General features: G+C 40.6%; 1 protein-coding gene across 1 annotated transcript in view; it reads left to right on the top strand.

Annotated features, from left to right (window-relative positions):
* Positions 1 to 26,364, top strand: part of LOC126334896 (calcium permeable stress-gated cation channel 1-like) — a 211,224-nt gene that overhangs the window by 28,805 nt on the left and 156,055 nt on the right. Inside the window, 2 exon segments of the mRNA XM_049997600.1 lie at positions 25,519 to 25,577; positions 25,720 to 25,867. Coding sequence (XP_049853557.1) covers positions 25,570 to 25,577; positions 25,720 to 25,867 — 156 coding nt within the window. The 5' untranslated portion in view covers positions 25,519 to 25,569.

A 26,364-nucleotide genomic window follows, 5' to 3' on the forward strand; every position in this document is an offset into this window, starting at 1 on the left:
CAAATTCGCAGTTAGTCGTACATAATCCTTATTGTGGCATAGTGTAACTTACTGTATTATTGAATAAATTTATTTACACCATTACTTATCAATTTTGACATGGCCTATACAAATGTGTCCCTTGTTATTGAAACCCACTCTACAGATCGAAGTGTCCAGGTGTGAAACAGTTCACGGTACCTTACGTGCCTGCAAGTATAAGGGATTTTGGAAATCACAACAGGTGTACATTTTCAGGAAAACTTTATGCAGCTGATTTCTTACGTGTTTCAATAATTATTATATTATGTGTTATGATAGCAAACAACCCATTATCTTTAGAAATTCAATAAAAGTTCACACAGATGCATGTGTCTGTCTATAATATTTCCTTTGAAAAGTAATATGCGTGAAGTAATGACTAGTGACGATAGAGATTCAATCCAGCGATTCACTGATTGTGCAGCTGGAATGCTAACCACATAAATGCCACCAACTCGTGCTCTGGGTCACAAAGCACCAGTACGTCAGTGACACACAAAACGTAGCATGAGGTTTTCCAGAAATCACCTATGTAGTACACCTTATTACTTGCCCATTACATTTACCTAATGGACTACTAATAGTGTAAAAAGTTTCAAGTATATCTGTGATCCAAATGTCATGGTCTCCCTTTGTGAGATATCTGATCACAAAGCTTTCTTTTGCTTCTATTTTTCCTTTGAATCCTATATGTTCTTTCATCTGTTCTTGCACGTTCCACTTAAAATGCTATACAAATGTGGCAGCAGGAGAATCTTACATATTTCAAGTATTTTTCATCTGAGTCTGTACAGTATACTTCATTACTTCAGTTGTTAGAAGTACTGTCTGCATTTGACTACAAACTATCTCCTATTTATTTGTCAGGACCTTCAATTCAAAAACTTTTGGAACAAGCAAAGCAATTTTTGATCATGACAGTGATGGTGCTGTAAGAAATGTTCTTGTACATATTATACTTTAAAACACGGAGACAATGATGTTGTGAGACTGTTCACTGTATTTCTTTCTGGGAATAGCTCATTGAAAATCCTTAGTTTCATTTGGTTAGACATGTTTCAGCAACACCATTTAGAACTCAGTTGTACCATTTATCCCAGAACGGTGGTTGCTGTTGCAGTGCTGTTGCAGTGCTGTGGCTGCTGCTGTACTGGCCATACATTCCAGCCCGAACTCACCTGTGCGACCAAGTAACCCCTTTTGCATTGCAGCTGCAGGCAGCAGTCACACATTGGACATTGCATCTTGGAGTGCAGTGTTTGATGGATTCTATTACTATTGTTGTAGAATCTTGTTGAAAGGCCTGTTGTGAAACTCGAAGCAATTCTGCTGATACGTTAACAGATGTCATGACGCTAAAGTTAGTATCCAGCCTCTCGTCCATGGAACAGGAACTAAAATTGAGGATAGCATAACAAAAGCAGAAATACATTCTTTCTCAAACAAATTTCTAGGAGTTCTGTCCCAGTATATATCTAGCACCAATGCAAAAATGAGTGACACAGATATATTATTAGCATTGTGAAACACCTGAAATTACTAAAACTGAAAAAAGAAAGAAAATTTATCTGCTCCCAATGGAATCCCTATCTGATTCAACACAGAACTTGACACAGCTTTTTAACCATAATATGTCATATATATACCTTGAATAAACCATGATCAGTTGTTGGTATAAATTGCAAGTCCCTTCTGTCTACAAAAGGATAGCATTATTGTAGAATACACTTATGTTCTTTATCACTTGATGTCCTGTGAGCTATGGCTCATGGCACACTGGTGGGTGCGGTAGCCTTGGCTCTAAAAAATCTTATTATTCAGTACCACACTGATTGTTAATGCCAATTAATGGGTTTGTAGGACTATATGGGATATAAAATAAAATTTGAAAGTGGGTTTGTGTTTTCATAGTATGCAGGAGACAGCACATTATCTTGGATGGAAAATTATTAACAGATGTAAAAATAAGTTGGGTGTGTCCCTAGGATGTTAGGATCCTTACGGTCATGTAGTATAGAGATGCCTGACAGATGATATTAATGGTAACCTATCTTTTCTCAGAGGCAGCTGTTGTCTGTAACAAAATGCTATTAAATGAACTGCTCAGATATTGTCAGATTTTGATGACATTTCAAATTTTTATGAAGATTAGCAATTTGCCTCAAATGTTCAGAAATTGGAAATGAGTACTTCACAAAATGGAAAAATCTCTTGTTCTATGGTTACGGTCACAATTGGAAGCCAGCTCATTGAAATTGTGAGGATGTTCTTCCTCACTGATGTTATGCGAGTACGGATTTAGTTCTTCAACTCTTCCACGTTCTGTGGGAGTGGTGGTGCATAAACGTTGTCTTAAACAAAACCCAACAGTAAAAAGTCTGAGGGTGTCAGATCCGGTGACCGTGGAGCACAGCTGAAAGATGCTGAGTCACCAGCTCCTTGACAACCAATCCAATGGTTTAGTAGAGTTTCATTCAGATATTCATGTATTTGCTGACTCAGTGAGTGGATGCCCTGTCTTGTTGAAAGTGCAGCCTCGGAAACAACCTGTTTTGTAACTTAGCGAGATACTGCTGACCGTTAACCATGTTTCCATCAAAGAAGAATGGGCTGTAAACAGATGATTGGGATATTGCACAAAACACATTGACTTTGGGCAGATCACGTACATGTTCAATGGCTGCATGTGGGTTCTGTAGGCCCCAAATTCGAACATTGTGTTTGTTTACCTGACGACTAACATGGAAAGTCGCTTCATTACTGAACACGATGTGTTGTGCGAAAGTATTAGCATTGTCAATAGCATCAAGAATCTTGTTACAAAATGCCACGTGTTTGTGTTTGTCACCAGGATGCAGAGCTGGTAACAGCTGTAACTTGGATAGCTTCATAACCAACTGATGTATCAAAAAACGCCAGATTGTTGTAGGCAGACGTAACTCCCGACTGGCATCATGAGTTGATTTTGAAGGACTGCATTAGAAAGCAATTTGAATTCATGCAACATTTGCTTTAGGAACACAAGGGCAGCCAGGACCCTTTCCTTTACATACACATTATGAATCTAGAAACTGTTGATACCATCTGAAAATGTTCCATACATTCAGAGGGTCAGTTTAGTATATCAACCAGAAACATCTTTGCACTGTAGTCACAGAATTGCACTTCACAAACACGAGAACACAAAATTATTTATGCTGCGGAGTAGCCATTTAAACATATGACAGTTACCAAGCAAAACAGAAGACAACTGACATGTAGTAGCTATTAAAATAAAGTAGACTATGTATTCATTTCTCCAATAGCAAAGTCGAGGCACAGTGATTGATAGTTTGGACAAAATAATACTTTGTAGTAAGTATATTCTTTTTGAAACACCCTGTATTAAAGTAGGTGCAGCTTTGAATGTAGAGTTGGATGTAGTGTTACTGATATGAAAGCTTATTGGACAGTGCAATTCATTGTCAATAAAAGATCTCCAAGAAAGCATGCATATCTAGACAAAATTATGCCAATATTAAAACTCCATAAGAATCATGTGTTCTGACAGTGTTTCCAGTTACTGATTATAATTCTGTGTATCTTTAAATTATAGCAATAGATTCCTTCTTGGCAAGAGTAATAAAAATAACTGTGTCCCAAAATTTATGATAAACTGACCTGTCGTTGATGATAAATTTGTCAGGTTTGTAATTCTCTCCCTTACAGAGACAGGGTTGGCCAGTGTTACGGCAATACACATACTGTAAGTAAAGACTTGTCAATACTGATAATATTTGATAGGCGTTTTTGAAGCATTTTTGACGCAATACAGTGATAGCATTTCCATAAAGAATTGCAAAGTAATTGGCAAGCGGACAAAATCTGTGGTATACTAAACAGCTGACTGATTTGAGAAACAAAGGTGTGTAGATGTATCTCTATCCATACATATTATCCAAAAGTGTGTGTGTGTGTGTGTGTGTGTGTGTGTGTGTGGTGGACAGCTTTCAACTGCAAAGCACACAGCTGTAGGCACAAGCAGTAGTTCATAAAAATTACATGAAGAGGCCTTGACATGAACTTGATCCTTTGAGTGTGTGGAACATGCACCACGTCTTGAAAAAAAACAACTACTTTGTTAGTAAAGAGAAAAGCCTTAAACTATCAAAATCCTATATCCAATCTACAGAACCATACGCAAGTTAACCATTTTGACAAAGAAATATCCAGTATATGGCAAGTGAAGTTCCACTGAATCTGTGCTGGAAGCTTTCCTGTTCATAATAATGATTAGTGATCTGCCTTCATTTATTGGATCCAGTACAGTATTATATACAGTAGTCATGATCACTGTAGCCTAAAAGTTGTATCAAAAAGATAGTTGCTCAACTGTTCTGTTGGTTTATAGCAAATGGATTCTTGCTAAATGAAAACAAAACCTAGCAGGTGGTTTTTACTCTAAAATACACTTCCCTCAGATGACCCAAGCTATATTAAGTTTTGGGGTGTCTATTTAGATGGTAAATTATCTTGGGGTCAGTATGTAAAATATTTTAGTGGTAAGATGTGTAGTAATTTATTTGTTAAAAATATGTTGTCTATATGAAATATTAGAACATCCTAATTTTTGTTTTTCCAAAGCATAAATATCATGTGGTGTAATTTTGTGGAGAAACCATATTTGTGTGAATGACATCTTAATACTGTAGAAGTAGTTATCAGAATAATAAATGGTTCTTCATATAAGACATATTGCAAACTTTAGTTTTGTGAACAAAAGTATCATGCATGTAAAATGTATGTACAGGTCATTCCAGGCCAAATGGTCATTATTAAGGAATATGACAGGATTGATGATTTGAAGCAAAAGTAAGTCTAGTAAACATGGGCTCTGAAACACACAGCTTAAGAGCTAAAAGTATTTTTTATTTTTGTTACTGTGAAACATCTCTCTTCATTAGTGCTTGTAGTGTTACGGATGAATTTTAGAGCCCCTGTTTACTAGACTTTCGCTTCAAATGATCGTTCCTCATATTCCTTAATATTGGCCATTCCTCTTGAGGGACACTATATATAAGCGAATGATAAATTTATATCCCATACCACACTTTCAAACTCAATTAAGGTATAAAATTGAGAGGCAGAAATCATTTAATAAGCTGTTTGTTTATGTGGTCATTTTCCAAAGCAGCTGTTAAAATCTATCCCTATAGGTTATGTCTTAAGCCAACTGAAATCTGATTAAAAAGAGTGCCAAAAGCTGCCAAGTGCAAATGTGAAATGAAGCCTTTAGACACAAACCATTGTTAGCAAGAAGGGAAGGAGTAGAATATTTAAAGGAACACCAATAACCACAGAGCATGCATTACAAATAAAAGCGAAATGCTTATGGTGTAATTCTTTTTAATTAGATCGCAGTCAGCTCAAGACAGATAACTGATAGTAACAGATGCTTAATAAGCTTTCACATACTGTAAAAGATCTACCTGAACAAGTGCGCTCTCTCTCTCTCTCTCTCTCTCTCTCTCTCTCTCTCTCTCTCTCTCTCTCAACAAAGATTCCAAGACTTACCAAGTGGGAAAGTGCCGGCAGACAGGCACAATGAACAAAACACTCAAACAGACACACAGAATTACTAGCTTTCGCAACCGATGGTTGCTTCTTCAGGAAGGAGAGGGAAAGACGAAAGGATGTGGGTTTTAAGGGAGAGGGTAAGGAGTCATTCCAATCCCGGGAGTGGAAAGACTTCCCTTAGGGGGAAAAAAATGACAGGTATACACACACACACACACACACACACACACACACACACACACACACACACACACACAAGCAGACATATTTAAAGGCAAAGAGTAAGGGCAGAGATGTCAGTCGAGGCGGAAGTACAGAGGCAAAGAAGTTGTTGAAAGACAGGTATGAGCGGTGGCAACTTGAAATTAGTGGAGGTTGAGGCCTGGCGGATATCGAGAAGAGAGGATATACTGAAGGGCGAGTTCCCATCTCCAGAGTTCGGATAGGTTGGTGTTGGTGGGAAGTATCCAGATAACTCGGACGGTGTAACACTGTGCCAAGATGTGCTGGCCGTGCACCAAGGCATGTTTAGCCACAGGGTGATCCTCATTACCAACAAACACTGTCTGCCTGTGTCCATTCATGCGAATGGACAGTTTGTTGCTGGTCATTCCCACATAGAAAGCGTCACAGTGCAGGCAGGTCAGTTGGTAAATCACGTGGGTGCTTTCACACGTGGCTCTCCCTTTGATCGTGCACACCTTCCGGCTTACAGGACTGGAGTAGGTGGTGGTGGGAGGGTGCATAGGACAGGTTTTACACCGGGGGGCGATTGCAAGGGTAGGAGCCAGAGGGTAGGGAAGGTGGTTTGGGGATTTCATAGGGATGAACCAAGAGGTTACGAAGGTTAGGTGGACGGCGGAAAGACACTCTTGGTGGAGTGGGGAGGATTTCATGAAGGATGGATCTCATTTTGGGGCAGGATTTTAGGAAGTCGTATCCCTGGAGAGCCACATTCAAGGTCTGATCCAGTCCCAGGAAGTATTCTGTCACAAGTGGGGCACTTTTGGGGTTCTTCTGTGAGAGGTTCTGGGTTTGAGGGGATGAGGAAGTGGCTCTGGTTATCTGCTTCTGTACCAGGTCGGGATAGCTGGTTAATTGTCCAATCATTGTATGATATAAAGGAATTATGAATTGATAAATTACAATAATTATCTAATGACAATAGAAACATTTGGTGATTTTTGTGTGTGTGTTGGGTTGTCTCAGATGATTTTGCCCAAAGCTTTCACTTTTCCAATTTGAACATTATAATCTCGTAGCAACATTCTGACCATTCCAATTGGAATTCTGGGTACTTCCTTTTCTAAGGTTTCCCAAAAATATTCTATCTTATCTGGGTCACCCTATTTTCTCATTTATAGTAGTGTGACAGTTATGAAGTGTCTTATTTTTGTATTCACACCACAATGTTGAAACAGTCTTTCTGACAGACTAAAAATTTGTCCCAGGGTCCATTGCTCGCTTTACAGTTAATGGCAAGTGCTGTTTCTAGATGTAGAATACCTCATTTGTGACAATTTTCTAATTTTCCTTTAAGTATGCAATAGTTCTCATATTCCATAGTATCATAATCTGTGAACTGTGTTTCCTGTAATGACAAAATAGAAATTCGTGTTCATCCAAAGCTTTTATAGTTTTTCAATTTTACAATTTTAAAAGGAAATTTATGTTGAATGCTTCAAGAAAGTATTTTTTTGGGGGTCTGAATTTTGATGAGTTTTAAGACTTCTCCAATTAATTCTTACATGCACACAGAGGAACTACAGACCTTGGCTGCGATTGGACATTGACTGAAATCAATGGGGAAGTTGAAAATTTGCTGTACCGGAATTTTCACATGGGTCTTCTGCTTACTAGTAGATGTGCTAGGATAGTCCATGAAGTTGCAGTGGCCAATGTGTCTGGATGGCTCAGTGGCCAGAGCATGAGACCACAGTTCGAATCCCAGTCCGGCACAAATTCCTTTGGATATTAATTCATAATGGTTGCTAGATGAAAAATGGGGTCTGAAAGAACATACATACACTACTGGCCATTAAAATTGCTACACCACGAAGATGACATGCTGCAGACGCGAAGTTTAACCAACAGGAAAAAGATGCTGTGATATGCAAATGATAAGCTTTTCAGAGCATTCACATAAGGTTGGCGCTGGTGGCGACACTTACAACGTGCTGTCATGAGGAAAGTTTCTAACAGATTTCTCATATACAAACAGCAGTTGATCGGCGTTGCCTGGTGAAACGTTGTTGTGATGCCTCGTGTAAGGAGGAGAAATGCATACCATCACGTTTCCAACTTTGATAAAGGTCGGATTGTAGCCTATCGTGATTGCGGTTTATCATATTGCGACATTGCGGCTTGTGTTGCTAGAGATCCAATGACTGTTAGCAGAATATGGAATTGATGGGTTCTGGAGGGTAATACGGAATGCTGTGCTGGATTCCAACGGCCTCTTGTCACTAGCAGTAGAGATGACAGGCATCTTATCCGCATAGCTGTAATGGTTCGTGCAGCCACGTCTCGATCCTTGAGTCAACAGATGGGGATGTTTGTATGACATCAACCATCTGCACGAACAGTTAGACCATGTTTGCAGCAGCATGGACTATCAGCTCGGAGACCATGGCTGCAGTTACCCTTGATGTCACATCACAGACAGGAGCGCCTGCAATGGTGTACTCAACGACGAACCTGAGTGCATGAATGGCAAAACGTCATTTTTTCGGATGAATCCAGGTTGTTTACAGCATCATGATGTTCGCATCCGTGTTAGGTGACATCACAGTAAACGCACATTGGAAGCATGCATTCGTCATCGCCATACTGGTGTATCACCCAGCGCGATGGTATGGGGTGCTATTGGTTACACGTCTCGGTCACCTCTTGTTTGCGCCCCCCCCCAGGGGGTCCACAACTCTTTTGTGGGGATGTGCGTAGCGAGCACGGGACCCTGAGCTAATGTGGCCCTCCTTCCTTTCCGGGCTGCATACCTTCCTTTTCCACATTCTTTCCCATCCCCCATCTGCCATTTTCCTTCCCTTTCTCCCTCTGTGGGAGTATGTTTTGTGCCTACATCCGGAGACGGACGCTTCAGAATGTAACTAATTCTTCGTTTTCTCTGCTTGCAAGTCTTCATCCTTCCTTCGTCCTTCTCTTTTCCTTACCTTTTCTCTTTACCCTTTTCTCCACTGCGGTGTTGGAGACCTTTCTTCTTCCCTATCCCTTTCTTTGTTTTCCCTTTTCATTTTTTCCTCCCTGTGCATGTCTGAAGAGCGACCCACGCATTTCCATGTGTAGCCGGTGATTGGGTAACGCATAATTTCCCACCCCGGATAGGCAGGTAGGACACGAATGTGCCCCCTGGTAACAGCCAGCCCCAGGGAGGGGTGATACCAGAGTTGATAACTTCCGAAAGTGCCGATTGGTCCCTCTGTCTGATTCTTGGGAGGCGTGACCTGAGGTGTGAACAATCACCTAAGATGGGAGTGCCCTCAGAGAGGGCCCCCACAAGGGAGGAGCGCGCCATTGGAGACACCAGTAATCATGGGGGATACTTCCAAAATGGTTTCCTCATCTTCCACTACGTCTGTTCACAAGCACAAGTTCACTGAGTCTCAGCCACAAACAGTTCTTCGTCAGACTGAGAAACAACGAGGAACTATGGCAATGATGGAAGGTCACGACTTCTCCACGGTCAACCCTTTCATTATTCAGAAAGGTGTCAACGCAATTACAGATCCTGTAAAATCTTGTTCCAGATTACGGAATGGCACATTGTTGTTAGCAACAGTCAGTGCCCTCCAGGCATAGTAATCGCTGCGTACTTCACTGCTGCACACCTTCCCTGTCCAGGTGGAAGTGCATCGTACTTTAAATTCCTCACGTGGAGTCGTTTATACACGCTCCCTCGACGGATTGTCCGGTGAGGAAATTCAACACTACCTGTCTGACCAGGGTGTAACAGCTGTTCATAGTCATGAAAAGGGTGGACACGAACATCGTTCCAACCCGTACTGTCTTCTTGACATTTGGCAGAGTTCAACTTCCATCGAACATAAAAGCGGGCTATGAGATAATTTCCGTTCGTCCCTACGTCCCAAACCCTATGCGTTGCTATCAGTGTCAGTGGTTCAATCATACCAGCCAGTCCTGTTCCAACCTGACCAAATGTGTTAGTGTGGCAAGGATGCCCATGAGGGTGCTTCTCCACCTCCATCCCCTCGTTGTATCAACTGTAAGGGTGACAATGCTGCTTCCTCTAGACATTGCCACATTTTTAAAGATGAAAAGCTCATTCAGGAAAAGGTGTCGAACTTTGCTGCTCGAAAATTATTTGCCAATCGAAAGCCCACTGTGTCTCAGACAGGAAAATACAGCACTGTCTTTGCCTCTCGTCAGCCAACAAAGGAGGTGGCCATGCAGATTTGTGATCTCACCTTTAGTGCCACGGTCATCAGATTGGCCAGCGCAAAGATCGCCCGTTCAACCTCCGCACTTTCGCCTGCTCGCTCTATGGCTCACCCTTCATCGGGTTCTGCTAAATCTCGAGCCCAAAAGTCAGGCACCTGGACTTCCAAAAAAAGAGCCTACTCGTGAAGATTTTTGACATACCCCAACTTCACAACCATTGGTTCCTCCATCTAAACATCCTGTTTCCAAGAAGGCTAATAAGAAATCCAGTTGCTCTCCTTTTCCACCACGGCATGTCTCATCCACACTACCACCACCTGGTGGTAACCGCCGTCGGCCGTCTTCCGTGTCACCGAGGCGCACTGCTGGCGGCTGATCAACCGGACGATTGCTGGTGGCAGGAGCTGCTCCTGAACAACCTATGGATCAGGATCTTCTGCCTTCGGCTGGGTGCCGTTCCAAGCTGTCGGTCGCAAGCTTTGAGCAGTCGTTGAGTTGACGGCAACCTTGGTCACATTCTTCCATTTTCTGTCCACTCTATGTCCATTATTCATTGGAATATCCTCTGTATTCGAGCCAATCGGGATGAATTGATGATCCTCTAACGATCCTACTTGCCAGACATCTTCTGTCTTCAGGAAACAAAGCTGCATCCCCACGACCACTTTGCTTTCCTCCATTTTCAGTCAGTCCGATTTGATCTCCCAGCTGTTGAAGGCACTCCAACAAATGGAGGGCTCATGATTCTTCTCCATGAAACTCTCCATTATCACCCAATCCCCTTAAACACTTCCTTCCAAGCAGTCGCTGTCCGTCTTCCCCTTTCTGGATACACCTTCTCTCTTTGTACTGTATACATTCCATCGTCCACATCAATGGCACGAGCTGATCTCCTTCATCTTCTTGGTCAGCTTCCACCCCCCTATTTGCTGGTTGGGGACTTCAATGCCCACCACCCACTTGGGGGATCTCCACATCCTTGTCCACGTGGCTCACTATTGATAGACGTCTTCCACCAAGCGGATCTTGTTCGCCTCAACACTGGGGACCCTACAGGTTTGTCTGCCTCTACAACAAATTTCTCTCATTTGGACCTTTCGGTCGGTACAGTTCCACTAGCTCGGTGCTTCGAATGGTTCGCCCTTGCTGATACACTCCTGAGTGACCACTTTCCAAGTGTCCTTCGATTGCAGCCACAACTGCCGTGTATGCGCTCATGACACTGGCAGTTTGCCCAAGCCGATTGGACACTTTTTTCGAGTCTAGCGACATTCGATGACAGTCACTTTCCTAGCGTCGATGATGATGTCACTCATATTACAGATGTTATTCTTACAGCTGCGGAACGTTCAATACCTCGCACCTCTGAATTGCCCCGGCGCCCCCCAGTTCCTTGGTGGAACGAGGCATGCCACGACGCTGTAAGTGAGCGGCGACATGCTCTTCGCGTTTTCAGACACCATCCTACTTTGGCCAACTGTATCCGCTATAAGCAGTTATGTGCGCGGTGCCATTGCGTCATCTGCGATAGCAAGAAGGCAAGCTGGGACTTCTTTACTAGCTCATTTAACACCTTAACTCCCTCCTCGGAAGTTTGGAGTCGGATTCGACAGTTATCAGGCACGCCTAGTTTCTCCCCGGTTTCTGGGCTCACTGTCTCGCATGATACATTAGTGGACCGCGTCACAATTTCGAACTCGTTGGGTCAACATTTTGCTGAGATTTCGAGCTCGTCAAATTACCCGCCAGCATTTCTCCCGAAGAAATGTGCAGCGGAAGTGCAACCTCTTGCTTTCTCCTCTCTAAATCGTGAAAGCTACAATACTGTTTTCTCCATGCAGGAACTCCAACATGCACACTCCTCTTCTTGCTCCTCTGCCCCAAGACCAGATGGTATCCACATCCAAATGTTGCTGCATTTATCATACCATAGTCTGCATTACCTCCTTCGCCTTTATAATCGAACTTGGACTGACAGTACTTTCCCCAGACGATGGCGGGAAGCTGTTGTCATTCCTGTTCCGAAACCTGGAAAGTACACACATCTCTCCTCTAGCTATTGCCCCATTTCTCTCACAAGTAGTGTATGTAATGTTTTGGAGCGTATGGTGAATTGCCGTTTAGCATGATGAGTGGAGTCCCACAGTCTTTTAACACCTGCCCAATGCGGTTTCTGAAAGCATCATTCTGCAGTTGACCATCTTGTTGATCTCTCCGCTTGTATCATGAACAATTTTCCCCGGAAATGGCAAACAGTAGCAATATTTTTTGATGTGGAGAGAGCATGTGATACCTGTTGGAGCGCAAGCATCCTCCGCACACTGTTCTCTTGGGGCTTTTGTGGTCAGTTGCCCCTTTTTCTTTGCGAATTTATGGCAGAGCGCACATTTAAAGTGCGGGTGAACACTACTCTCTCCCGTACTTTCTCCCAAGAAAACAGGATATCCCAGGGCTCCGTGCTAAGTGTTGTACTGTTTTCCATTGCCATAAATCCAGTTATGGATTGTCTCCTTCCTGATATCTCGGGGCTCCCTCTTTGTGGACGATTTTTGCAATCTTATACAGCTCTCAACAGACCAGCCTTCTTGAACGACTTCTTCGAGGCTGTTTCGATCGCCTCCACTCTTGGAGCATCGAAACAGGCTTCCGCTTTTCTTCCAGTAAGACTGTTTGTGCTAATTTTTGGCGTAGTACGGAGTTTCTTCCACCTTCCTTACATCTAGGACATGTCAACCTTCCGTTTTCGGACATCGCTAAATTCTTGGGTCTTACATTTGCCAGAAAACTGTGCTGGTCCTCCCACGTTTCCTATCTTTCAGCTCTTTGTCTGTGATCCCTCAACACCCTCCGTGTCCTGAATGGTACCTCCTGGGGAGCGGACCGAGTGGTCTTTCTCTGCCTCTATCACGTCTCAGTGTGCTCGAAATTGTACTATGGAAGCACAGTTTACTCCTCTGCTCGGCCGTCTATTCTTCTCTGTCTCTACTCTATCCACCACCGTGGATTATGTTTAGTGTCTGGAGCTTTTTACACCAGCCTTGTGGAAAGCCTTTATGCTGAGACTGCTGAACTTCCGCTTTTCAATCGGCGAGCTGTCCTTCTGAGACGGTTTGCTAGCCATCTGTCTTCCATACCTCCTAATCCGGCCCATGACATTTTTTTGACACCACCTTGGATTTAGGGTATGCAGGTCGCCCTTTCTCCATACTAGCACGGGGAGTCTGCTTCCGTCAACTGCTCCATTCTCTTTCCTTCCGCTTTCCTAAAACCTTTCTGACAACTTAGAGGTACAGCACTGCCTTGGCTCTGTCCCCAGACCTGCCTGCTCTGCGACCTTCGTTAGTTTCCCAAGGATGGTACCCCTTCACTTGTTTATCATCGGGCATTTTATGCTGTATGTGCACAAATGAAGGAAGCCACATTTATTTACACTGATGGCTCAAAAACATAGTTTGGTGTAGGGAGTGCCTATATTGTTGGCGACACCCCAAATCGATTTAGGCTTCCCGACTAGTGTTCGGTTTATACTGCGGAGCTTTACGTTGTTCTCCAGGCTGTCCAATACATCCATCGCCATCAGCAGATACAGTATGTTACCTGTTCAGATTCTCTCAGCTCTCTCCTCAGTCTCCAAGCTCTCTACCCTGTTCACCCTCTGGTCCGCCGGATTCAGGACTGCCTTCGCTTGCTCCACTTGGGGGGCGTCTCTGTGGCATTCCTTTGGATCCAAGGACATGTTGGTATCTGTGGAAATGAGGTGGCCGATATAGCGGCCAAGGCTGCAGTCTCTCTTCTTCAGCCAGCTATTCGCATGATTCCTTTCGCCGATCTACGGAGTGTTTTATGTCATCATGTTGTTCTTTTATGCCATGCACATTGCTGGACACTTCCCAATAATAAATTGCAGGATGTGAAAGCTCTTCCCTGTGCTTGGACCACTTCCTCCGGAACGCGCCGTCGGGAGGAGGTAATTTTAACTAGACTCCGGATAGGGCACTGTCCTTTTAGCGATCGACATCTTTTAAGCAGCGATCCTCCCCCGCTCTGTCCCCCCCCCCCCCCCCCCCCCCCCCCTGTTCTCAGCTGTGGACAGTAAGACACCTATTTTACTCCCTTATGCGCTCGTCTGCAGCTGTTGCCCGATATATCTTCCATTTTAGCAGATGACACGCGCTCAGCCGATCACGTTCTTCAGTTTATTAGTGCCAGTGAGATGACGCCAGTCATTTTAAGCTCTTTTTGGGGACAACCAACCCCCTTCAATAGTGGTTTTTTAAGCTTTCCTTCTGTTTTTAGTTTCTCCAATTTTTTGAGTTTCGTTCCCATTACTGCTGGTTTCCAGTTTCGGTTTTTTACCTTCTCCTAAGTCACAGACTGGGGGCTAATGACCGTAGCAGTTTTGTGCTCTAAAACCATAACAAAAAAAGAAGACACTCTTGTTTGCATTGATGGCACTTCGAACAGTGGACTTTACATTTCAGCTGTTACGACCCGTGGCTCTACCCTTCATTTGATCCCTGTGAAACCATACATATCAGCAGGATAATGCATGACCACATTTGCACGCCCTGTACGGGCCTTTCTGGATACAGAAACTAATTGACTGCTGCCCTGGTGAGCACATTCTCCAGATTTCTCACCAATTGAAAGCGCCTGGTCAATGGTGGCTGAGCAACTGGCTCGTCACAGTATGCCAGTCATTACTCTTGATGAACTTTGGTATTGTGTTGAAGCTACATGGGCAACTGTACCTGTACACGCCATCCAACTCTATTTGACTCAATGCCCAGGCGTATCAAGGCCATTATTACGGCCAGAGGTGGTTGTTCTGGGTACTGATTTTTCAGGATCTATGCACCCAAATTGCGTGAAAATGTAATCACATGTCAGTTCTAGTAGAATTTATTTGTCCAATGAATACCCATTTATCATCTGCATTTCTTCTTGGTGTAGCAATTTTAATGGCCAGTAGTGTATATATAATCTTTCTTGTATGCTCTCCAGAACCTGCAGAACCAGTTGCCCTGCTTAAAGCAAGGGTGATTTCCTTTTTGCAATATCTACAGGAGCACTTCTTTCCACAGATGTTTCCACCTTGCAGTGAAAATGAATTTCATCATTTCTCTATTAAAATTGGAATTGTGTATTCGAGTCAGGGCTCATATTAACTTGGTGGCTACTTTGCATTGCTCCTATGATCATGTTATTGTGTTAGATTAATATAACAACTGTGAATGTTCGCTGTCGGTGTGGAATATCCACTCGGAGATGACAGGTGGCAGCACTAGCTGTGAATGCTATATGATGTGTGTCAGGGGGCTGTGGAAAACAGTCTGTTGCATTGTGGAAATGGAGTGACGTATCTGACATCCAAATGGAAGGGCACAATCATTAGCTTTCGGTCCAATGACAGTAACATTTCTGAAATGGCTAAGTTTGTGTAGATTGTTTGGTGCTGCTGTGGTTAAAGTATTCGCCATGGCAGCTGTGATACACCATGAGCCATAGATGACAAGGGTGAATGACAGCTGCATGAATGTGTATGGGTGAAAAGATGTGTGACTGTTGAACAACTGAGCACCCAGGTGAACAAAGAGATGAATGTTGCTGCATGTGGACCTCTGCAGTAGGCACCTGGTTCTTGCACTCATGCTGACTGTTAATCAGCAACAAAGGCTGGAATTTGCATGCTGATACTGCAACTGGATATCTACTGAATGACATGTGGCCTTTTCAAATTAATCAAATTTTATGCTCCATTGGACTGAAAGCTAACATCCTGCTACAATCATCGGAAGGGCCCAGACCAAAGGAGGGAACATTACAATTTGGGGAATGTTTTCATTGCATTCCTTGGGTTACCTCATCATTCTGGAAGGAACAATGGCTCAGCACAACAATGCATTTTTTGGGGGGGGGGGGGGGGGAGGGGGGGGCATGTCTATCCCTACATGTAGTTTTTCTTCAGCTCGATGGCAGCAGGACAGTGTAATATGTCACATAGCTTGCAGTGTTAGTGTGTGGTTTGAAGAGCAACAGGACAGGTTTACAGTACTCCCTGGCCACCAAACTCCTCAAATTTAAATCCAGTCGAGAATCTGTGGGACCACCTCATTCAGGCAGTTCACGTCAGGGAACCTCAACTGAGAAATGTAATGCAACTGGCCATGAACTTACTTGACATAGCTCCACATCCCTGTCAGTACCTTCCAGAACCTCACACTCTTTCCTGCATCTCTCTGTGGTTCACACTGTGAAGGGTGGTTACCCAGAGTAATCTACCCTCACTCATTTGTTGATTGTAACTCATTTCATAATAAACTTTTTTAATAAGCTTCGAGAGGAGTAAGATTTACAATATACTTTTTTTACTTATCTTCTTTTCTCTTAGTTGGCTAAAGTCATTCACATCTAGAGGTTGATTCTTGAACCTGAAATTTTTTTGTGTTATAGGTTCTCATGGATCCAATTAACAAGATAACTACTGAAGAATTGCCTGTTTTTATTTTGATTTTTATTCTTTAACATTTTTCCTCTAGAGCATACTGTCCTTAGAATTTCCACTTCAAAATTGAAAATTACATTGTTGTTGCCAAACCTAAAAACATGTCCGATCACATCTGAGGCATGCCCACTACTAACTCATTCTGTGGTACTAACAATATTCCAAAGAGCGGACAAACTTTCTTGACAAATGACTTTCTATTAATCTATAAATTATTTTATAAATGTATCCAGAAGTCCGATTGTGCAGTTAATAATATTAATTTTAAGTGTGCCAGATACTTTGTAATTTCAAATGTTTCTAAAATAAGAAGAATTTTAACTATATATATACAGAGGAAGTACATACAGATTGTAACAATGAAAATAAAGTAATATCTTTTTATACATTTTTATACTAAAACATAACAAAATCATATGCAATTCTTTTAGAAAAACAGTTGAGATAATGCCTTTTTTAGAAGGTAGAAAGTATTTTTGGTATCATTAACTTCTGTTGAAGAAAAGTAATGCTAGAGGAGTTATGAAAGTTGTCCCATTTCAAAATTGTAAAAGGATCTACTCATTTAATCTTGTGGCAAATATGTATCAAATTCTAAAGCACAAATCTAGTACAAAATATAATCATATAGTGTATCATAGATTTAAACTTAGTCAATAGATAAGACTTTAAAAATAACATCTTCTTACATACTACATTCCAGACAAACAAAATACAGTTTATAGTCTTCTAAATCTGTAAACGTAGTGTATATTTTCTTCTAGACTAGTGGTCATTCTGCATCCATGTTTAGAGGTCTTGTACTCTATACTAAACTTCAACAGTACTTGACATTTTACATACTTGCTTTGCTTACCAGTAGCTCCTCTCATCTTTACACATACGATGGACATTTCCACAAAATTCTTACGATAACGGTTCTTATCTGTAAATTGTTCAGATATACCACAAATCAGGCTACCTGTATCATACAGTTCCCTTCCCACTGATCGCTCTTAATGTAAGGACACCTGAAATCTTGAATAATCTGTTTTTAGACACTTCATGTGAAAGATCACTTTAAATTTCATCAAATGCTACATCCACACCATCTTTACTGGGTTTTATCAACTTTTCTGGTATCATAGCATTACTTCAGATAATCATGTTTCCAGATATAGATTGATTTGGATACAAATTTTGACTAACTACAGCATAACCTATTCCAGAATGCACATTTATCTATGTTACCATCAATCTGGTCCCAAACAAACTTCAAAAAATTTTCACTTTTATTCTCCAGGCTTACAGACAATTCGCTGTTAGTGTCTGGATAATTCAGTATACAGTTTCAGTATTCAGTTTATTCATCCCACTTGCAGCGGAATAGGTCTGAACATTAAATATACAATTAACAATAACTTTACTGTAAAGTTTTTACAATTTAATTCCTTTTATTTTAGGAATATTCTTATATACTTATGTCAATGATTATTTCAAAATATTCTGTTATCTTATAAAATGGGTGCTTGAGTAACCAGTCATAAACCTTAAGTTTGAAAATATTACAGGTCAGTGACCGAGTAGATGCTGGAAGTTTATTGAAGAGTTTTAAACTCATTATTTTGTGTGAGTTTGCAGTCTTAGTGAGGCTGTGTCTTGGTATATCGAAGTCCAGTTTGCCTCTGGTGTTGTGGGGATGTATGTTTTCTCTGGTCTTGAACTCATTTAAGTTGCTTTTGACATAAAGCAGTGCTGTGTAGATGTATAGATTCAGAACAGTCAATATCATGTGCTTGATAAAGAGGGGACGACAGTGTTCCTTAGACTTAACTTTGCTCATTATTCTGATTACTTTTTGAATTTTCAGAATATCACTGACAAAGAAAGATTGTCCCCATAACAACATGCCGTAGGAAATGTGTGATGGCAACAGGCCAAAATATGCCATCTTCAGATACTCATCAGTGACTACATCTGTGTCTCCAGATGAGATAGTACACTCTTTCTGTTGTCTTGCAGATATGGCTAATATGTTCCTCCCAGTTAAATTTTGAATCAATGTGGAATCCTAACAATTTTACTGATTTGCTTCCAACAGCTGTAGCTAAACTTAGAATTAGTTCTCGAGTTTTATTGGGATTACATAGGAGTTCATTAGAAGAAAGCTAATTCATTACTAGTTCTAGTTTTTTCTGTGTTGCCTGATTCAGCTCTGTCATGGTATGTATTGAGCAGTTCCTAATTGAATTTGTTCCTACATGGTAAGGTAAGTCATTAGTAGCGATGATGAACAGAAAACGACCTAGGACCGAGCCCTGAGGCACTCCAGTCCGAACTTCCTTCAGCGAGGAGCAGCTATCATTACTGTAATGAAAAACTGCTTTGACTGGACTGGCATTCTATGACTTTGACTTACCTCATCACATCCTTACATGTATTGTCAACATCATTCACAAATGACTCTGAAACTTCATTATTATTAAACTCCACAAATACCTGATACTCATCATCATATATGTCCAAAATGACTTCTTCAACAATGTCAGTAAGAACACAAGTCTGATCTCCATCAGCCACTTTCCTCACCTACATTCATTTGCAATAAGCTACTATTCTCAGACTTACCAGCCTCAGTTATTTTACAGCTCTCATTCACATCAACATCAAAAATGCCACCTAATTGAGACCCAATACAGTCATCACCTGATTTAGATACATCAGTAATACTGTTTTCTGACCAGGAGAAGAAATGATTAGTACATACTACATCAAAATTCTCACATTCTGATTTGTGATTAGCACCTACATCACTATTATTAAACATAGTAACCTGAAACTTCTGATGAAAACGTAAATGAAAAATCTGATATTCCTTCTGTTCAACTCTGACGTAAGCAACATTCTTTGTCTGTCTTGCCGATTCGACAACTAACTCATCCATTTGCAGTTTTTAGTCCCTCTTACAACCCATTTTTTAGCGCTGAAACCTAATTACTAAGTTGGTCTATTTGGTATTGCACCCTATCCATTTTACTATTGTTTACAGGTCATTAATTGTCCATGTAGTGAAGTGAATTTTTTTGTTAACTGATCATCTGCACTAAATCTGCTACTGGTATCTGTCTCCATTTCCTCTAGTCTTTGCTATAATTAACTGCAAAATATCGGTGTTTACTGTTTCTTTGCTGACCATGCTTTAACTCGGTTCAAAAATGTCCTGGCTAGGTCCGCTTTAACTTCTACATTACTACTACCTTCGTTTGTATTCATCTTGTTAACAAGCATGTGTCCACAAACAAATCAATTTCACAAATAGTTTGTACTTATCTTTTCGTTTTGATGCCCCTCTTCGTAGTAGTAAAGTCCTCTTACATTCGATTCGGTCTGTCGTTGTTGGCCGGTCACTTTGGCCGAGCAGTTCTTGGCGCTTGTCGGGAACCGCGCTGCTGCTACCGTCGCAGGTTCGAATCCTGCCTCGGGCATGGATGTGTGTGTCCTGTCCTTGGGTTAGTTAGGTTCAAGTAGTTCTAAGTTCTAGGGGACTGATGACCTCAGATGTTAAGTCCCATATTGCTTAGAACCATTTGCCGTTGATAAGACTTTGTTGGGCAGCTCTCGGTGTTCTTTCTTCAAGTGATCAGAAATCCATTCATACATAAACTGCAAATAGAACAAATCACCCTCCCTTGTTCTGCAACAGAGAAACTTCATTATCAGTCAATTGATCCTGGACATAGTCAGCACTTGTACTCTACCCCTCCCTCACATGATTTGTTGATTGTCACTCACTTTGTAATAAGCTCTTTTAATAAGCTTAGAGAGGAGTCAGCTTTGCAATAAAACTTTTTTACTTGTCTTCTTTTCTCGTACTTGGCTCCAGTTCAGGTCTAGGGGTTGATTCTTGAAACTGAAATTTTTTGATATTATAGGTTCTAATGGTTTCAATTGATGAGAGAACTAGTGAAGAATTGCCTGTTAGTATGCTGAGTTTTATTCTTTCCACATTTCACACAGTCTATACAATTTCCACTTCAAAAATGAAAATTACATTGTTTTGTTTTTGTCATACTCAGTCTAGACACTGGTTTGATGCAGCTCTCCATGCTACTCTATCCTGTGAAAGCTACTTCACCGCCAAGTAACTGCTGCAACCTACATCCTTCTGAATCTGCCTAGTGTATTAATCTCTTGATCTCACTCCAAGATTTTTACGCGCCATGCTGCCCACCAGTACTAAATTGGTGATCCCTTGATGTCTCAGAACATATCCTACCAACGGATCCCTTCTTCTAGTCAAGTTGTGCCACAAATTTCTCTTCTCTCCAATTCTATTCAGTACCTCCCCATTAGTTATGTGGTCTACCCATCTAATCTTCAGCATTTTTTTGTAGCACCACATTTTGAAAGCTTCTATTCTCTTCTTGTCTAAACTATTTATCATCCATGTTTCACTTCCATACATGGCTACACCCCACACACTCTTTCAGAAATTACTTCCTGACACTTAAATCTATACTCGATGTTAACAAATTTCTCTTCTTCAGAAATGCTTTCCTTGCCATTCCCAGTCTACATTTTATATCCTCTCTACTTCCACCATCATCAGTTATTTTGCTCCCCAAATAGCAAAACTCATTTACTGCTTTATGCGTCTCCTTTCCTAATCTAATTCCCTCAGCATCACCTGATTTAATTTGACTACATTCCATTATCCTCGTTTTGATTCTGTTGATGTTCATCTTATATACTCCTCTCAAGACACTGTCCATTCCGTTCAACTGCTCTTCCAAGTCTTTTGCTGTCTCTGACAGAATTACAATGTCATCGGCAAACCTCAAGTTTTTATTTCTTCTCCGTGGATTTTAATACCTAATCCAAATTTTTCTTTTGTTTCCTTTACTGCTTGCTCAATAGACAGATTGAATAACATCAGTGGTAGACTATAACCCTGTCTCTCTATCTTCCCAACCACTGCTTCTCTTTCATGCCCATTGATTCTTTTAACTGCCATCTGGTTTCTGTACAAATTGTAAATTGCCTTGTGCTCACTGTATTTGACCCTTGCCACCTTCAGAATTTGAAAGAGTATTCTAGTCAACATTGTCAAAAGCTTTCTCTAAATCTTCAAAATGTAGGTTTGCCTTTCCTTAATTTATTTTCTAAGACAAGTCATAGGGTCAGTACTACTTCACTTGTTCCGACATTTCTCTGGGATCCAAACTGATATTCCCAAAGGTCAGCTTCTACCAGTTTTTCGATTCATCTCTACAGAATTCATGTTAGTATTTTGCAGCCGTGACTTATTAAACAGATAGTTCGGTAATTTTCACACTTATCAACACGTGCATTCTTTGGGATTGGAATTAATATATTCTTCTTGAAGTCTGTGGGTATTTCACCTGTCTCATACATCTATGGATCGGAGCATGGAATGTCAGATCCTTAATCGGACAGGTAGGTTAGAAAATTTGAAAAGGGAAATGGATAGGTTGAAGTTAGATATAGTGGGAATTAGTGAAGTTCGGTGGCAGGAGTAGCAAGACTTTTGGTCAGGTGACTACAGGGTTATAAACACAAAATAAAGTAGGGGTAATGCAGGAGTAGGTTTAATAATGAATAGGAAAATAGGAATGCGGGTAAGCTACTACCAACAGGATAGTGAACGCATTATTGTGGCCACGATAGACACGAAGCCCATGCCTCCTACAGTAGTAAAAGTTTATATGCCAACTAGCTCTGCAGATTATGAAGAAATTCATGAAATGTATGATGAGATAAAAGAAATTATTCAGGTAGTGAAGGGAGACAAAAATTTAATAGTCATGGATGACTGGAATTCGAGAGTAGGAAAAGGGAAAGAAGGAAACATATGGATTGGGGGAGAGAAATGAAAGGAAGCCATCTGGTAGAATTTTGCACAGAGCATAACTTAATCATAGCTAACACTTGGTTCAAGAATCGTAAAAGAAGGTTGTATACATGGAAGAATCCTGGAGATACTACAAGGTATCAGATAGATTATATAATGGTATGACAGAGATTTAGGAACCAGGTTTTAAATTGTAAGACATTTCCAGGGGCAGATGTGGACTCTGACCACAATCTATTGGTTATGACCTGTAGATTAAAACTGAAGAAACTGCAAAAAGGTGGGAACTTACGGAGATGGGACCTGGATAAACTGAAAGAACCAGAGGTTGTACAGAGTTTCAGGGAGATCATAAGGGAACAATTGACAGGAATGGGGGAAAAAATACAGTAGCTTTGAGGGATGAAGTAGTGAATGCAGTAGAGGATCAAGTAGGTAAAAAGACGAGGGCTAGTAGAAATCCTTGGGTAACAGAAGAAATATTGAATTTAATTGATGAAAGGAGAAAATATAAAAATGCAATAAATGAAGCAGGCAAAAAGGAATACAAACGTCTCAAAAATGAGATCGACAGGAAGTGCAAAATGGCTAAGCACGGATGGCTAGAGGAAAAAGGTAAGGATGTAGAGACTTACCTCACTAGGGATAAGATAGATACTGCCTACAGGAAAATTAGAGAGACCTTTGGAGAAAAGAGGACCATTTGAATGAATATTAAGTGCTTTGATGGAAACCCAGTTCTAAGCAAAGAAGGGAAAGCAGAAAGGTGGAAGGAGTATATAGAGGGTCTATACAAGGGCGATGTACTTGAGGACAATATTATGGAAATGGAAGAGGATGTGGATGAAGATGAAATGGGAGATACGATACTACGTGAAGAGTTTGACAGAGCACTGAAAGACCTGAGCCGAAACAATGCCTCGGGAGTAGACAACATTCCATTAGAACTACTGATGGCCTTGGGAGAGCCAGTCTTGACAAAACTCTACCATATGGTGAGCAAAATGTATGATACAGTCGAAATACCCTCAGGCTTCAAGAAGAATATAATAATTCCAATCCCAAAGAAAGCAGGTGTTGACAAATGTGAAAATTACCGAACCATCAGTTTAATAAGTCACAGCTGCAAAATAGTAATGCGAATTCTTTACAGACAAATGGAAAAACTGGTAGTAGCCGACCTCGGTGAAGATCAGTTTGGGTTCCGTAGAAATATTTTAACACATGAGGCAATACTGACCTTACAACTTACCTTAGAAGAAAGATTAAGGATAGGCAAACCTACGTTTCTAGCATTTGTAGACTTAGAGAAAGCTTTCAACAATGTTGACTGGAATACTCTCTTTCAAATTCTAAAGGTGGTAGGGGTAAAATACAGCTAGTGAAAGGCTATTTACAATTTGTACAGAAACCAGATGGCAGTTATAAGAGTAGAGGGGTATGAAAGGGAAGCAGTGGTTGGAAAGGGAGTGAGACAGGGCTGTAGTCTCTCCCCAATGTTATTCAATATGTATATTGAGCAAGCAGTGAAGGAAACAAAAGAAAAATTTGGAGTAGGTGTTAAAATCCATGGAGAAGAAATAAAAACTTTGAGGTTTGCCGATGACATTGTAATTCTGTCAGAGACAGCAAAGGACTTGGAAGAGCAGTTGAATGGAATGGACAGTCTTGAAACGAGGATATAAGATCAACATCAACAAAATCAAAACGAGGATAATGGAATGTAGTCTAATTAAGTCGGGTGATGCTGAGGGAATTAGCTTAGGAAGTGAGACACTCAAAGTAGTAAAGGAGTTTTGCTATTTGTGGAGCAAAATAACTGATGGTCGAAGTAGAGAGGATATAAAATGTAGACTGGGAATGGCAAGGAAAGCGTTTCTGAAGAAGAGAAATTTGTTAATATCGAGTATAGATTTAAGTGTCAGGAAGTCGTTTCTGAAAGTGTTTGTATGGAATGTAGCCATGTATGGAAGTGAAACATGGACGATAAATAGTTTAAACAAGAAGAGAATATAAGCTTTCAAAATGTGGTGCTACAAAAAAATGCTGAAGATTAGATGGGTAGACCACATAACTAATGAGGAAGTATTGAATAGGATTGGGGAGAAGCGAAGTTTGTGGCACAACTTGACTAGAAGAAGGGATCGGTTGGTAGGACATGTTCGGAGGCATCAAGGGATCACCAATTTAGTATTGGAGGGCAGTGTGGAGGGTGAAAATCGTAGAGGGAGACAGAGATGAATACACAAAGCAGATTCAGAAGGATGTAGGTTGCAGTAAGTATTGGGAGATGAAGCAGCTTGCACAGGATAGAGTAACATGGAGACTGCATCAAACCAGTCTCAGGACTAAAGACGATGACGACGACAACAACAACAACAACAACAACAACAACAACAACAACAACATACATCTTGCTCACCAGATGGAAAAGTTTGTTAAGGCTGGCTCTCCCAAGGCTATCAGTATTGCCAAACATAAAAATGGCTCCGATCACATGCATGCTCACTACTAGCACGTTCAGTGGTACTGACAGTATTCCAAAGACTTTACAAACTTTCTTGACAAATGACTTTCTATTAATCTATACCACTATTTTATAAATGAATCCAGAAGTAAACATAACAAATATCATATTGTGCAAGTAATATTAGGAATTTTAAGTGTTCCAGCTATTTTGTAATTTCAAATGTTTCTAAAAGTAGTATTTTTAACTGTACATACAGAGTTAGTACATATTGAGTGTAACAACAAAAATAATTTCATTTTATACATTTTAGCCTGAAATTTAAGACAACGTGTGCAAAATCATTTGCAATTTTTTAGAAGAACAGTTGAGATAGTATTAACTTGTTTAAAAGGTAGAAATTATTTTTGGTTTTGATAACTTTCGTTGAATAAAAGTAATGCTATAGGAGGGTGTCCCTTTACACCAGGCTTTTGACAGGTGGTCACATTAATGTGATTGGACCATATACTGTAACTTAGCTTTTGAGTCATTAATGAGCTTAATTTTTATTTTAAAACTGTAATTATTTGAAAAGATTTGAAGCAAAAACAGTATTTCACATCAGTTTGACGTAGTTTTTCACTAAAACTTCAATGATGCAATGTAAGCTATAATTATTATATTTAAATAAACTAATTTGTGCCATTTTTACTATTACAGATGCTGTATTGTTCTGAAGCTGGTATATATGGATAAGTAAGCTCTGCTGCAATGGTAAGGTAAAGAAACTTGAGAATTATTTTTTCTTTTTCAGAATATATCACTTTTGCATAAAACATGGTTAATTCTGTTTTTCTTCCTGAGTTGATAGACTGAGACCAGTTATAACTCTGAGTATTACAGAAAATGTTTTGCTTTCAGGTTCTTTGGTGAGACATTGTTCAGTGAAACTGGACAGCCAGATGGAGCAGAATCATGTGCATATTATAACAAAACTACTAAAAGAATTATTACTTCAGTATATGAGGGAATCCCAGAGAACTTTCTTTTGAACTTCTTGGGCTGGGCGGTAAGTAATGATCCAAGAGTTAAATTGTATTAAAAATCAATTTTTTCATTACTCTTGTGAGGCCTTATTTCTGTTTATCAGCTTTACCAGACAAATTCAAGCTGATGGCTGTGGACTAGTAGTTATATTGCTAAGATAGATGAGACTGAATGTGAATCATTTATGCTAGAAGCTAACATTCCTTTGCCACATGAAAAGGAAAATTCTCTCAAACTCTTAAATTCAGACATTGGTGGGTCATCAAGTACTTAAAGTTAGGAAGACCATCTTCCAGTACCGTTAGTTAAATCACAAAATCAGATAACAGTCCTTCTAGCTTTGTGAATCTTAGATTTCGTCTTCAGTGAGGAAAGAGGAACTTAATGGAGAGTCTGGATCTGTGCTTTCTATTGTAAAACTAAACTGAGAGTTAGGACTCCCAGAAGTGATTTGCATGCTGTATGGGATGTGTATGGCTCATGTAGGTGAAGGTTTTCTGTAAACTGACTAAATCCTGA

This window comes from Schistocerca gregaria, chromosome 2 (assembly GCF_023897955.1).
Source record: "Schistocerca gregaria isolate iqSchGreg1 chromosome 2, iqSchGreg1.2, whole genome shotgun sequence".
NCBI lineage: Eukaryota > Metazoa > Arthropoda > Insecta > Orthoptera > Acrididae > Schistocerca > Schistocerca gregaria.